Source organism: Lithobates pipiens, unplaced genomic scaffold (assembly GCF_037356315.1).
Source record: "Lithobates pipiens isolate NorthernLeopardFrog02 unplaced genomic scaffold, aLitPip1_a1.2 Scaffold_19, whole genome shotgun sequence".
NCBI classification, from domain to species: Eukaryota; Metazoa; Chordata; class Amphibia; order Anura; family Ranidae; genus Lithobates; species Lithobates pipiens.
The window spans coordinates 112,942,244-112,958,408 of record NW_027507764.1 but is presented as its reverse complement, the minus strand read 5'-3'; the positions used below and the strand labels follow the sequence as shown (position 1 = coordinate 112,958,408).

The window sequence follows — 16,165 nt, the reverse complement described above, 5'->3', positions numbered from 1 at the left end:
TTACTTGTACATTCCTAGGGCTCAAAATAATTATAGACAATTCTTTATACTGATTTCTGTATAACAAGCATGGCAAACTTTTAAATAATTATTTAATTATCCAACCTGTAGGTAGATTTAGGTCCCCTTTAAGGGTTGCTCCTTCCATTGGTGGAGTGATCACATATAGTTCCCTAAGTAGGGTGGGTTGCATTGGCTCCAGAGGTTGGAAGATCTGAATGTGCCCTGCTAAGGAAGACTGTGCTTGGGATTTCCCTTTGCTCTCCGCTTTGGAAAAGAGGCAGCTGTTATATTATCTTGAGAAGAATGAGGCGAATTTGGAAAGATTGAAGACTTCGCTATTTGACATTATTTGGACTGTACTGTACAGCCAATATCTCGAGAGTGAAGGGAGGGTTATGTGCCTTATTGGTGCAAGCTTGGCCAGATGTAAATCTGTCAAATGTATGGTGGTAACTTTTATGCCCCGTACACACGAGCGGACTTTTCGACATCCAAACTCCGACGGACTGAGTCCGGCGGACTATCCGATCGTGTGTGGGCTGCAACGGACTTTAGCGAAGCTAAAGTCTGACGGACTTTAGAAATGAAGCATGCTTTAAATTTTCCCGACGGAACTCCGCCGGACCCGGTCCCCTTTGAAAAATCCGCTCGTGTGTGTGCTACTCCGATGGACTAAAACCGACGCTAGGGCAGCTATTGGCTACTGTCTAGGAACTTCCTACGTCGAATCCAGTCGTACGTCATCACGTTCGACTCCGTCGGAGTTTGGTGTGATGGTGTGTGGTCAAGTCCGTTCGGTCGAAAAGTCCGCCAGAACTCCGTCGGAACTCCGGCGGAACTCCTTTGGAGGTCTGTCAGACTTAATCCCTCTCGTGTGTACGGGGCATTACTTAACGTGTGCTAATTACTAGATTTGTGTTAGACACTGGCACATGTGTGCTGTACATGGGTAAATATTAATTTAGCCCATTCGCTTGTAGGCAGGTAGTAGGGGTTACTCAATGGGAAGTTAGGGGTTAACCCCACTCCTGGGTTTTTCTTGTCGGGTTTTTCTTTGGCCTGACCCTCCGGTCCTGTGTGCTATAAAAAGGATGAGAACCCATATCCTGGGTAGAGAGACTTACACCCACTCATAGAGGGATGCTTTGTCTGATGCCGTTGCCGGAATCTGGATGGCATATGTCCTGCCGAAGCATGAGCTAAACTCGAGATATGGACTCAGACAACAATGAAGTTTGCTTGAACAGGTATGCTGGGGCATCCACAAGCCAGTATTTAGGGACTAAAGATGTCAGGGAATGTTTGCGCTTTATTTAGGACTGTCAATTATCACTGTCATCCATAGGTGTGCGCTGTGGGCATGTCAGGTGTGCCTGGGCATACCTTAGTTCCCTCTCCTGCCCAGCCCCCTTCCCCCTGCTGCTGGCTTCCCTCCTCTCCCCTCCCCCCAACTGCTGCGGGGATGTTTCAAGATGGAATGCTGGGAAAGAGGCTAGTAAATATGTAATTTGCTGTCCCCTTACTTTTCTAAATGAACACAGCGAACACACTCACTCTCTGTGTCCATTAATAACTGTTACCAGGAGTTAGGTAGTGGTGATACGCTGGACAGGTGGAGAAGGCATTGGCTCTGCATGTCTCTCCTAAACGCACCAATAACCACGGTGATGCATAATACATCAAATCGTTTTCTGGAGATTGTTCATGTTAGTCACCTGTTCGTGAGTGTGGCTCAAGTAACCCAAGATACCCCATGGCACTGTCCCTGTACAAAGTGCCCAGTGTAGCCCAAAAGAACCAACTCTGGGGTAGGCCTCTATTGGGACCCTTGTTCGGAGCCCAATGAGGATGGAAACATGGAGGACGTAATGACCACGACGCGACTTTCACCCTACTACACTTTTGGTGCCCAACAAGGGGCTATGCCTACTGCATATACCTAACATTGCTAAAGGAAAAAAAGATTTTACGTGTCGAGAAATGGATAATCTGTTTTCAGCTACCTTGAAAAAGCTTACTTGTCCATGCACAATAAATGTTTTAATAGCCCATAATTGTTTACCTTGAAGAAAGTCGTAAGGCTCCCATTCTCTTTTTTTCTCTTTATATTAAAATTCATATTTCTTGATTGCAATACAAAATAATGCTTTACACCCTATTTCTTTACGGATATTGGTAAATGTTGCAATGCATGCTACAATAATGATAGCTCTTTGTCTACTTGCCATTGATCTGAGCAGGGAGCACCTTTGAAAATGTCCCTATTGGGCCCCATAATTTGTTATTACACACTTGACTGTACCATATAATCTGCATGTGAGTGTAAACTATTAATATCAGAACAGCACTTTCAAAGGGATAGGACAAGTTTTGTATCTGGCAGATGCTCATTATTTGTCACACAAACTGTTTCCTTTTCTTGCTGTCATTTCTTTCTAATAGAACTCCAGTCAAAACATACACATTAGAAAAAAGGCCCATTTAAATACCTGTTTTTCAAAGTTTGTATTTGCCAGCGACACCTATATGAGCTTCTTTGTGATAGCATGCTGACTGTGTGTTAAGGGCCAAGCCAAATATGCTATGGAATCAAATGTGAACCAGTAATGGACCATCAACATTCCCACTTGCAGCTGAATGCAAGTACTGTATCTATATATATAACAAGTTGCAGCTCTCAGAAAGTTAATAGCAAAATATAAAAATAATTAACAGTCTTTAGAAAGAGTCCATCAAAATGCTGGTAGTTATAGAGAGGAATCCCAGAAACCGGCTTTAGTACAGAAGAAAGCACATGACACCACAATGCCACCCTCAAACTGCTTACCAGATGGTGTAGACCCTCAAATTATAGAGCAGTTTAAAAGTGTATTTTATGAAATTAATCAGCCATCTCCTTTACACTGAAACAGCAACATGGACTTGGACTCCCCACAGAACCAAGGGTATCTCCACAGTAGAGGTAAACACACCCAATGGGCTCATATAGTGAGCAGTACCTTCCCTTAGTAAATTGTTATTGTTAACTAGGTACCAAACATTCAGTTCTCCTGATGGAGCATGGATGATGAATTTTGCTGCTACACGTACCTTCTCTCCATCAAACAGCTGCTTATCCTCCAAATACTGTATCTAGACACTCAGTGACTACTGATTTTCAGGTTCTAGTGTAAATCTGCCCACGAACACCATTCAAGAATGCACCAACTTTCTTTAACATACTGGCACTGAGTGAATTTGTAGATTGCCATTGTTGACATTGCATTCTAAAATGACTTGCTTCTATGCTGATCCAGTAACTTTAATCATTTTTGCTTGATTGGCCCAAAGCAAATTGTGCAGAAAGAGTTCTGACTTTAACTGCTGTGTGCTTATTCCTTGTCACTGACTTAAAAGGTCTACCCATCCAAAAAATGTGTTTCAGTTTTAGGCCGGGTTCACAAATGTACAGCTGCAGGTTTGTGCCTGGGGTCTGGCCCGTGTCTGTTCACCTGCTCAGGTGCAATTCAGGTCCCAATATTTGCCTGAATTTGCACCTGAACCAGACCCAAACATGCACAGTTTGGGTCCGGCTGCCTTGGACCTGTGTGAACTGGTTCCATTGGGAGCCGGTCACACTTGTCTGTCATACGAATGTATATGAACCCAGCCTTAAATGGGGCCTAGTTGACAGAGTCAACCCCTGCCTTCATTAAAATTTTGGAGACTCCTTTACAGAGACTGTTCAGCAATAGTTCATAAACATTAGGCTCCTGTTTACCTAAGCCCTTGTACACACGGTCGGACATTCCGACAACAAAATCCGTCAGATTTTTTCCAACGGATTTTGTCCGAAACTGGTGTTGCATACACACGGTCGGACAAAGTTGTCGGAAAATCCGATTGTTCGTAACGTGCTGACGTTATTTGGTTATGACGGGACTACTTTCAGGCTAGTAGCCAATAGCTTTGGTCTAGGAATTTGATCTGAGCATGTGGGGCACTTTGTCTGATCGGAATTCTCTACAAATGATCGGACAAAGTCCGATCGGATCATGTTGTCAGAAATTTTTTATATCCAGCTCTCAAACTTTGTTGGTCGGACATTCCGATGGAAAAGGTCAGATGAAGCCCACACATGGCCGGATTATCCGACAACACGGTCCAATTGGACATTTTCCGTTGGAATGTCCGACCGTGTGTACAAGGGCTAAGACTTTTGGGTGTCTTTGCCCATCGTTGTGTGTTCCAGCTCCTTCTACTCTACTCTCCATAATATACATTAGATAATAAACTCATCAGTGAGCATGGAACCCGGTTATAATGGCCACAGCATGTATATAGGCACAGAAACTCCCTCTCAGATATCTCTCTTAAAGATAAAAGTAATTGTCAAGTGGTTTAACTCTTCAGAGCTAGCCAGGTATCTAGAATTCCTAGAAGCAGTAGAAAACTACATATTTCATTCAATATAGGTGTAGTTTAATGTATTTCAGGTCTGCTTGACTAAGCATTGCTGTTTAGCTTGTAAACAGGGAGGAGGGCACACACACACAATGTAGGGCATTGTCTTATCTAGTTAGAAATAGTGATTGAACAAAGCTTTCTCTGTTATTTGTTGTTTTAAAGCCAGTTTTCTTTTTCTACATTTTAGTCATCTCTTGCTGCATAAGCCATTACCTGGACACTGTCATTTTTCATCGACCTTCCTGTAGATGAAAGCTGATGCTGTTACTTGTATATCCACCTGCCTGCTTTGAATATTGACTTGTACTGTGATGCATGGCGTAATGGAACCTATTCTACTGCTGCCACTTGTCATTCGGCTTGTCTTTTAGATTTCAGGCTTCGCTACCCTCAAGGACTGTACATCAGCACTATATATTAAGTAAACTCATGTACAGCAGTAAATATTATATGATGCCTCATCATAAAATAATAATGAGTGGTGTGTCTAAGCTACTGGGATTCACACAAAGTGAACATCATGTCGGGTATGAGTAATGGGCTTAAAGAAAAATTATTATGTGGGATTATGTAAACTGTACTAGCATTTAACCATTTTATTGTGGCAGCCTATAATAATCAAAAGGCTTTCCAGTCTTCTGGTAGATACAGATGCCATCCAATATGTTAAAATGGAAGGTGAGTGGCTAGTGTGCACAGGTGTTGGGCGGTATTCTTGTATTTTTCAACATGGTAGTGGAATATTTACTGTTTTTGGACAGTTTTATTTTATACTTACCTGCTCTGTGCAATAGAATTGCACAGAGCCGCCCAGTCCTCCTCTTTTTGTTTCTCATGCCAGAGCTTCTGGCTCCTCCTCTTCTTGGTGTGTCACCATAGAAAACCACTTCCTGTTGTGGCACACCTGCGGGCTTAAACCCAAGCCGCACTGACTGTGTCCATAGACACAGACAGTGCTGACAATGCTGACCCCGCCCCCTGCTCCCTCGTCACAGGATTTGACTGACAGCAGCAAGAGTCAATGGCCTCAGCAAAGTCTGTGAGAGTGGGGAGAGCTGCTACAGATGGCCACAGCACTGGATCGAGTGAGGGCTCAGGTAAGAATAAGGGGCAGGGATTGAGGGAGGGATGCAAATGCCTAAACATTTTTTACTTTAATGGAGTGAATGAAGATGTTTGGGCTTTAGAACCACTTTAAATTCACTGTCTGATTGTTACTGTAATCCATTAGAGAGTTTTCCCATCACTTTCTGCCCTGCTGAAAATGACCAGAAAGAAAGTGAGAAAAACTCTCTAAAAGCAGTAGAGATAAAAATGTTAAATTGTATTACAATATGGGAAGGCAAGAACTTCTTTCAGATATTTATTTCTGTGTCCCTGTTCTAGATTTTCCATCTCTTCCTCTAATGCAAAATGGTTATCAACAGAAAGTGGGGGTAGATTTCTATGACAGAGCCTTCGATAGCAAGAAAAATCCAGCATGCAGTGGAAGGAACTACTGCCATAGCGACCCATGCAGGTGCTATGGGGCCCGCAGCTGAGTGGGGCCCACAGCCTAGTGGGACCCGGTAAGTCGGCGTGCAGTGCGGACAGCGGTTGAGCTGCCGAGCTGCCCGTCTGCGGACACAGCTGGGCAGCTCAGTGGGTGGGTGAGAGAGCGTACGTGGAGGCTCGGTGGGTGGCCAATCAGCGGGTGGCAGAGCAGTCAGATGATATAATACTGGCAGTTCCGCCCTCACTCACTGTGCAGGCAGCAGAAAGATTACATCATCTCTCTGCTGCCTGACTCAGACAGGGACACAGGAAGTGACAATCCCCATTCCCCACCTTAGCAGCAAAATGACAATCTGCAACTTGTGGCAAGTGGACAATCCGCAACATGTGGCAGGTGATGTGGCAAATGACAATCAGCAACTTGTGGCAGCTGACGTGGCAAGTGACAATCCGCAGCTTGTTGCAGGTGACATGGCAAGTGGACATTCCGCAACTTGTGGCAGGTGACATGACAAGTGCCAGTCTGCAACTTGTGGCAGCTGACATAGCAAGTCACAATCCACAACTTGTGGCAGGTGACATGGCAAGTGGACATTCCGCAACATGTGGCAGGTGACATGGCAAGTGACAATCTGCAACTTGTGGCATGTGACAATCTGCATCTGGTGGTAGGCAACAGTGGCAAGTGACACACTTGGAGCTCCCAATGATTCTGCATTATGGTGAATTGAACTATTTAATTTTCTATAACAATGTAATGATAGAAATAATGTGCTTCAATCATCCTGACACCATAACAACCATGGTGCCGTAATGATTGAAACATTAACACCAACCATTTCCTAAATAAATTGCCCCCAAAAAAATCATATTTTCTGGCAGTGCCCCTCCCGGGACTAGACTCTGGATCCGCCCCTGGGGGAGGAATGTAAGTTTACTGTTAAGCCTCCAGGGCCACGCGAGTCTGGCCCTGTCCCAACACATGCAGCCGCATAGAGCAGCCACTGTGCCATCAAACACAGCCACTGTACCCATAATTGCCACCACTGTGCCCATCCAACACTGCCACTGTGCCCATCAAAAGCTGCCACTAAGCGCAGCCACTGTGCCATCAAGCGCAGCCACTGTGCCCATCAAGCGCCGGAGCCAGACACCTGAATAGGGGGAGGCAGAGGCAACAAAAGATAGATTCATGCAATGCATGAATCTATCTATTGGAGATTGACGGGTGCAGGAGAGAGGGGGCAACACTCCTGCACCCTCTATGGAAGCAGCACCACTGAGGTCAGCAATGTGTGTCCTTCAGAGGCTGCATACAGTATACTGCATACTTTGTTGTTCGAAATTAATATAAGCTGTTGCCTGGGTACTGTGCCACATGGGTGTGGTAATCTGTTCAATGGCATTAGTTCATTTTTTTGTGGGGGGGGGCTGTTTGCAGGGGGGGGGCACCATACAACATTTTGCTATGAGGCCCTGTGATTTCTAATTACGCACCTGCCAGCAAGAGTTCTAATCATTCTTCACTCATTCATCTAAAACTAGATACAAGATTCCCTGCTTGTCATACTCTTTAAAGCAGAACTAAACCCAACTGTCTTGTCTCTTTGGGGAAGAAACTGTGGGGGAGTAGGGACCTTGTTCATTTTTTAAGGGAATGCACAAAGATGTCCATCTTTTGGAAAGCCATATTTCAACTGTCGTTTGAAGTTACTAGAGTGGATATGAAGCCATCTCCCGAACTTGCAATGCTAGGTATACACTGTAGGTCTTGATAACTTCCATCCTCATCTTCGCTGCATTTCTTCTCGTATCTTCCTAGCAACAAGGTTGGAAAATGTTCGCAGCTGGAAATCTCCAGATACTTTAACCCTTTGACATTCTGCTCCACCGTTTGGTAGAGCACATTTTGAGTCACGCTAACTCATTGAAAAATGGGGACTTTAAAGGGTTAATCAGATGTGAAGTAGTCACCTTGGTGCACACCCATGGTTTCTATGAGTGCATGTTCACTGCTTATGAAGGAAGTTGTCCTCTGCTCAGAAACACTGGTCACAATGGCTTGTCTGGTATCAGCAGATGTTAAGATACTACCACTGAATGTTCACTCTAGACAGTGCTGGTCCTACATTGCTATGTGTTTTATGCAGTAGTTCGCTCTATTCCTGTTATCTGTTTTTCTTCCATTATTGTACTCATGGTGACCATCTATTCATGTTATTTTGTGCTTTACTTTATTGCAATTCTTGGTTCTATTGTATTTAAACTTTAAAATTCAATAAAAACTATTTAAATTTAAAGCAGTACTAAACTCTGCAAATACCCTTGCCCCGACAGTCTGGAGTCCTTGAGGTCGTCTGTGTTTTTTTCCGGGTGCAGGGTCTAGGCTGTCTTGATTGGCTGGTGCTAGATGATGTGACTTTTACACATGCTCAGGAGTTAATTTAGCCAACACCATGGCACCATACAAAAAGTGCATGTGCAGCTCAGAGTACATTCTAAAGAGGTATATTTGTATTATTTCAGAAGTCTCGTCTGCAATAAAGAGTCAGCTTGCTCACATTATTTATTTATTTTTTTACATTATTATTATTATTTTACTTTTATTTTTAGAAGCCCTGTTGAGGACTTTGGTGAAATATCAGGGGTCTAAACAGAACCCTGATGTCTTACTTTTGAGACAGAGAAAGGGGCTGAGGACAGAGATTGCCCCCGTCAATTTTCTCTGCAACTTCGGCTGCACTGGACAGTGAATGAATTGGAAGTGCTCTGTACTGAGCATCTTCCTGTTCATTAACAACTCCCGTGTTCATTAGAAAGAGGAATGGGCTGGTAAATGACATATTTACTGACCTCTTCCTCACTCTCTGTCCTGAAACATCTCATGCAGCAGCTGGTGGGAGAGGAGAAAAGGTAAGCAGGCAGCACTGCAGGGGGAGGGGGTGGACACAAATAGTACACGGGGCACGGGGCAGCTGAAAGAGGAGAAACAGGGACTGAAGGGGTGATGGGGCCAACATTTACTGGTACCAATTCTCTTTCTTCCTGCAGCCACTGAATGCCAGCTGGAGGGAGAGGAGGAAAGGCGGCTTTCAGTAGCTGCAGATAGGAAGGGGATTGCTAAGTAAATGTTGCCCCTCCTGTCCAATATCCTGAGGTCGGCAAGAAAGGATTGCGATCCACCCATCGTCTACCCATGATTAATGGGTAGATTGTACATTAATGGATAGTTCTGCTTTAGGGATGACCTCACAACTTGATTCTCTTGAGGAATGTCCACTTACAAGGGTATTTTTGCCTTTTCCCTACTCCTAAATTATTTTTAGGTTTTCAAATTATTGGGGTTAGGATAAGAGAAGATCTACATTTCTACATCCTAGCTGACCAACATATTGCCTGCTAACCTGGCCTTTTACGAGTCTAGTCCAGTGATCACTTGCTTGGGGACCTATATAACAGTTGCTGTTTCCATACAAGTTCTATGCGATATAGCATGCATAGCTAAGTCCTTTTGGGAAGAGTTTATGAATAATAAGGATGAGATTAAATGAAACTCAGGACAGTCTTAATTTTACCAAAATCTCCATTATCCAAGTGCAGGACAGAACAAGAATAAATGTGACTGGTTCACTTTGCATGTTCTATCACACATACGGTTAACCTCATAACAGAAAGCTATAAAAAGAGTCCAGCTTCACATGGAGAGAAATATGATATACTGTAGATTGATTTTCCCACTAAATTGTTTATTTCTGAGGGAATGATGTATGAGGACGTTCCCTGATTTTTTATGTAGTGTCAAAAAACATGTAAATGCATCAAAGCCTGGCTGATCGGGCCGGTGCACAGCACACCGCATAAAATAAGATCTAGATTGATTTTTTCCCACTTTCTAATCCCTCTCATATTTCTATTTTTAAGATTGACAGGTGGCTTTGCATTGCAGCTGTTGTGCCTTTTAATGGAAAATAGTTTATTTTTTTCTTTCAGGCAAGGTTTGCATTTTCCTATATGTTGGCATGCAGGTTGAATATTTTTATCCTTTGACAGAGTAGCAGTGTTTACTCAAAAACGAATTTAATGTTTTTTTTTTTTTTTACCTGCCTGTTTTTTTTCCTGGTGTCAGAAGTTGGAAGGTCTGCAGTTTTCAGGAAGGGGGACCTGTACTGAGTTAATATACTTTCCTTGATGCTGACTGACTGGCAATTGCTACAAGCTCACCCTGTGCATTGAAAATAGGCAGGCAAAGCAAACACATTCTGGTTTTCTTATAGAAAAAGTAAATGCACTGAAATTTGGAGAGCTCATACTGCAAGATGGATGTAAAAAAAATCTATTGCAGAGCCATTAGGCGGAAACATGCATAGCAAGTTTCTTGCCTAATGTATGGAGCATTTTACACCCAATACACTTACTGTGTATGGGGGGTATTTGCTTGTAGCAGTCATCAACCCCTCATCTATTCAAATGGTCCCTGAATCATTGCAGAGTAAAGAAATATGTTAGGTTGCAATGACTGCCCCTGTCCACATGCTCACTTTGAAAATGAGAGCCTTGGATTAGCAGGGGGCAGGCCCTCTCAAATACTCAGGGTCAGCCAATCTATGGAGGGCTTGTGTTTGGGTGGAAGCTGGAGATGGAGTGTTAGGCTGTTGAAGCCTTTGAGGGAGCTCTCCAGTCGGGTCCTGGGCTCGAGTGCAGACGGGATCCTCTCAAGACACACAAAGGTGTCCTGGACAGGAGGCACTGAGAGCAAGGAGAAGACAGGGGAAAACACTGCTGGGCAAGTCTCCAGGAGCATCAGGAACAGCCAGGAGGGCTGGTGAGTGACACACAGTTGGGGGGACTGTGGTGGCATGGGCAGTGGAAAGAGGCAGCTGCAGCCAGGAGGGCTGGCAGGGCCTGAAGAGGTGGTACTAGGAGCAGTGGCCACATGTGGGACAGCTAGCACAAAGGACTACCTATTTTGCTACACCATAGGGGCCCGTGTGCCCTGCCTACAAAGGGCTTGTAGGGCCTGACAGTGTCAGTGTGAAGTCCCCACATCAGTGCTAGCTGGTCCTGGGAATTATAGTCTGCAAGCAAGTATATATGCTGGAGGTGACAGAGAAGAGGTTGTAAATATAGTTCAGTCCCTTTGTATATTTCTTCAATTAAGTGGGTATCCCATATGTACCCCATCTCCACCCCCATCCAAGCTTAATTCCCCTAATAAAAAATTTGACTTGGCGAGTTTGGAAATTTGTGTGCCTGGCTCTGCTGGGTGGGAGACAGACCATAATCACCAGTGGCCCCTATGGGGTTAGCGCTACAAAAGTCTCTTCCTATTTCTAAAACTCTTAAAGCAGTTGTATACCCGAACAAAAAAAAATTAAAAAATTAAAATAAAACTCGAAGGCAAAGGCATAAAGAGCCAGTATAAACCACATACTAGCTCATTATGAAATACTTACCTTCGGTCAAGGCGTTGGCATCGGATCCCGGTCACCGCCGAGAGAGCTGTTATTTTCCCCTTGGCGTGTCTTCCGGGTCTGCAGCTCAGACGATGTGATTGGCCCGAGCCATGATGTCACTCCCGGCAAGGTCCGGCAGCATCTGCCGGACCTTCAGCCAGACATTCAGAGCGCATGCGACTGCATGCAAGGTGAATATCTCCTAAACCATACAGGTTGCAGTGTTTGTTACCCTAACATTTCATATTCCTGAAATGTGTCTGTTGTACCATGTACTTGTATGAAAAAGTATCCAGTTTTCTTTATATTGCTTTGTTTGCATTAAATACCTGATGATCCTGCAAGCCCCCTACTTCCTATCTCTAACTGAAGTACATACTTCCCAGTGTGGTCAATTTTCTTCTTTGCATTTTAATTGGAAGCACAGCCTGTCTCTACTCCATTAGTCAAACTTGTGCTGCCATGCCCCCTGCACAGTTAATCACTGAGAAGATCAGTGTACTGCTGCCTCTATGCCTCCTACTGACATGCCCTAACAATGTCCACCTACTGCTCTCTAAGCCTTCTATTTTGCTGGCAACAGAGGTCATGTGATCATCTATAACAAGGTATTTATAATAAAGATAGGTAGATAGATAGGTACATAAATAGATAGATAGATAGATAGATAGATAGATAGATAGATAGATAGATAGATAGATAGATAGATAGATATGGTTTGCTGTGGTGTCTGGCATCAAGGCATTAGTAGCCGATCCTTAGGCTGGGTTCACACTATTTCAAATTGGATGCGTATCCAATTCGCAACAGCAGGAGATTTTGACCAGCTCTCTATGGAGCCAATTGACATATCTCCGCTGCAGCTTCGGTGCAAATTAGCACAGGAGCCCTGTGCATCTTTTGGTCCATTTCAGGTCAGAATTCAGCCAAATATTGGGGCTGAAATCGGACCTGAAATGGTGAACGCAGACTCACCGGACTCCGCTGCGAGCTGTATGCAAAGATAGTGTGAACCCAGCCTTAAAGTGTTACTAAACCCAGGACCCTGCATTCACTATATCTGGTCTCCCACAGTACACAGAACATGGAAATACAATTATTTTAGTAAATATAAACTGTTAAATACCTTTTCTTGTCAACAGTTATAGCAGTCTTGCGACGTCTATCAGTGTCCAGTTGAGCACTGGTTAATGCTTGTAGGAGGAATTTCCATTCCACTTTGACTGTCCTATGAGGCTGCATGACCCCTGACCCCCTGTCTGGACAGTGCTGATTGGCCCTGTGTTGAACACATACACCCCCCCCCCAAAAAAAAACACCTGTTTCTGCATGTGCAGAGTGCCCTCAAGGCTCTGTAATATGAGGAGATAGATTAGGGACAGTAAAAGAAGGGGGGGGGGACCAGAGAAGACAGGATCAAACAGCCTTTTTACATAGTTTGGAGGATTAACCCCTTAGATTCCACAGTGATTATAACAAGCATGCTTTACTGCATATACAGACTGTTATTGTTGTGGGTTTAGTAACACTTTAAGTCCTGTAAGATGTGAGATGGAGCCTCCACAAAGCAGACTTGCTGTTCCAGCATATCCCATAGATGCTTAAAGCAGAGTTCTGCTTAAAAAAAAAAAAGAAAAGTCAGTAGATACAAATACTGCAGCTGCTGGCTTTTAATAATTGGACGCTTACCTGTCCCAGGATCCAGCAATGCGGGGGAACGAAGCACCGCTCATCTCCCCCTCCTCTCTGCGGCGCCGGCATTGTAAACGTGGGCGCCCAGGTGTGGCTTCACAGCCGGGCACCCACTGCACATGCGTGAGCCATGCGGTGTGCACTGTGACTGGCCGGGCAATCTTCTGGGACCTGTGACGTGTACCAGATGATTGCTGAGGGGGGGGGGGGGAGAGGTGATCTCCCTTCCAGTGCTGCAGTCTGCTGGGAGGAAGTGGGAGCTGGGACTATTCACTCCCCCCAAAAAATGACATGCCAAATGTGCCATGTCAGGGGGTCAACTTCACTTAAAGCGGAAGTTCCATTTTTGGATGGAACTCCGCCTTAATTGGATTGAGATCTGAAGAATTTGGAGACCAAATCAGCAATGTGTTCCTCAAACAATTCTTGATTCATCAGGCCAGGCCACCTTCTTTGAATGCTCTTTGGTCCAGTTCTGATGTTCACATGCCAAATTTAAGCACTTTTTGCGTGGGCACGAGTCAGCATGGGCAGTAGCTCTTCTGATGGATTGGACTACATGGGCCAGCCTACATTCCCCACGTGCATCCATGGGCCTTGGCCATCCATGACCCTGTCACCTGTTTACCAGATTTCCTTCATTGGACTTCTTTTGGTAGGCCCTGACCACTGCAGATCGGCAACATCCCACAAGAGCTGCAGTTTCTGAGTTGCTCTCACTCGTCTAGCCATTACAATTCGGTCCTTGTAAAACTCACTTAAGCCCTTACACTTGCCCATTTGTTTTGCTTTCAACACATCAACTTCAGGAACATGTTCACTTGCTGTTTACTATATCTCAATGAATTTCAGATGCACACATAATTTAAAGGCATAGTTCATCTTTACCAAAACAAAATACCTATGCAGATAAGGGATGTCTGTAGATAAAAACAAACTGTGTAACTTTGACCAAAGTTGAATAATGCCCTCACTAGAGGTGTAGGCCATTTACATACCTCATAAGGCCTGACTGGAAAACTTGTAGGATATTGCTAAGGAAATTGCTAAGAGAAGATTAGTGCTACTGCTCACCTTTACCATCACAAAACATGACCTTCACTATCATGTTAGCAACATTGTACAAATTTCCCAGGCTTCATGAGATACATCAGGGAATTACAGTGGGAGATACAGGAAACTTGTAGGATGTTGCCAACGTGATGGTGAAGGTGATGGTGAGCAGTAACACTAGGCTTCTATTAGCTATGTCCTTGACAAGGTCTTACAAGTTTTCCAGTCAGGCTTCATGAGGTGCATAATGGCCTACACTTTTAGCAAGGTCTTTATTCAACGTTAATCAAAGCTACACAGCTTGTTGTTATCAACATCTCTTATCTGCATAGGACAGTACAAATCTGCAGATAACAGAGCTGAAATAATCAGTACTCTGCAGCAAACTGGTGACCACTGCCACTAAAGGAGAAGAGGAAGGACCTCAGGATGTCATGTAACTAGTTAGAAGACTGTTGTAAAATAGGTTGGTACGTAAAAAATCAGTAAACACTTATGTAGTTGGAGGGTGTTAGGAGCTTGAAGATGGATTTTAAAGTACTCCAGTCATGAGACAATTAAGCCGGTTGCTGACCTCTACTTTTGAAAACTGGCCAGGACTATGTATTGTATTAACTAATTCTGACATTTATATACATTTATATACAGCATGCATTTTCTGGGTCTGTGACACAAAACTATCTTAGCCAAAAAACGAACATTTTGAGAAGAGGGCCATTAATGGCAGTACATTACGTTTCTTATGACAGATGTACTTTAAATCCAGTTTTCTTATTCCCTTACTACTTTATATAGTGGTGGCAATGTTTCTGCCTCCTATTGTGTTACAGTATTGCTAAATATGTTTTCCAACTGTTTGCATCTGTTGTTGGCAACTTTTTGTTTACTTCTATCTACATTACCTGTCTTTGTATCTCCTACTTTGTATAGTGCCAAGAGAGAGGATGGCGCTGTATAACTCACTAACAATAGTTAACCCCGGTAGAGTTTTCCATTTCATACGAAGAAAACTTTTGTTAAATGGAGGCTGGTGTGTTTTGTATGCAAAGGCTGCTTTTCAGTCCCAGGGCAGCATTGTACCTGCAGATTATACAGAAAAGTGGAGTTACATTAACCTTTCTTCCTATACTGAAAGTAATCTAAATGACTATAGTCCACGGTACAGCACAGCAATTCAGTTTGATTTTATTTGCTTTTCTATGCCTATGTCCTTACTATTTTTTCTCCTTGCAGATTTATCAGCACTCCTTTACTGCGCAGTATGCCCTGTGTAACCTCATCACAAGGTAAGAGTTCTCTTTTATTGGTGAGAAATCGAAGATTTATGTTTGTGTAGCATTGATGCAGTCTTAAAATATTGCTGTTGGTACAGAAAGATGATTGAATGGGAATGAAATAAAATAGCGTGGCTGCTTTCCCTAGAATTCATTGCACGGCCAGGTGTAGAAATATTCTGTCTATGAGCTTCTCCCATATCTAAGTCTAGGTATCCAGGTTCTTCTGCTTTTTATTTTTACTTAGCTGACTTTTTATGGTCAAACTTGCTGGACTATTCTTTATACTTTCATTTTGGGGAATTTGTAAAGACCTTTTAGGCTATACAATATCCCACAATTTAAAATGGTTTTAAAGTCAAATAGTTTTTTTTTTTTAACCTTAATGCATTCTATACATAAGGGCATTCCCCTTTCCCCTCCCCAAACACTCACCTTAGCCCTCTATTGATCCAGCACTGTGCCAGGCTATATCTCTTCCCCTCTTTCTGCTCTCACAGGCTACACTGATTGGCTCTTGCTGCTAGACATGTGCATTCGTTTTTGTCCGAATGCATTTTCGTTCGAATTTCAGATATTTTCTTTATCGTTTACGTGCAGAATCCAAAAACCGAAAAAGAACTGACATAAACAAATGCTTTATTTTTGTTTTCGTTGTGACAACAGTTCGATATAGATAGGAGATTCGACATGATGCTGACAATAGCGATCTGTGTCCATAAAACCTGTGGTCGAATATGCCTAACCTTA

The 16,165-nt window shown here is 43.5% G+C and overlaps 1 protein-coding gene across 4 annotated transcripts in view; it reads left to right on the top strand.

Moving 5' to 3' along the window:
- Positions 1–16,165, top strand: part of DPP6 (dipeptidyl peptidase like 6) — a 1,860,394-nt gene that overhangs the window by 1,531,312 nt on the left and 312,917 nt on the right. For all 4 annotated transcript variants that reach the window (XM_077491167.1, XM_077491164.1, XM_077491165.1 and 1 more), the window contains exon 6: positions 15,375–15,427. In XM_077491167.1, the coding sequence (XP_077347293.1) occupies positions 15,375–15,427 (53 nt within the window). The remainder of the gene's footprint in view (positions 1–15,374; positions 15,428–16,165) is intronic.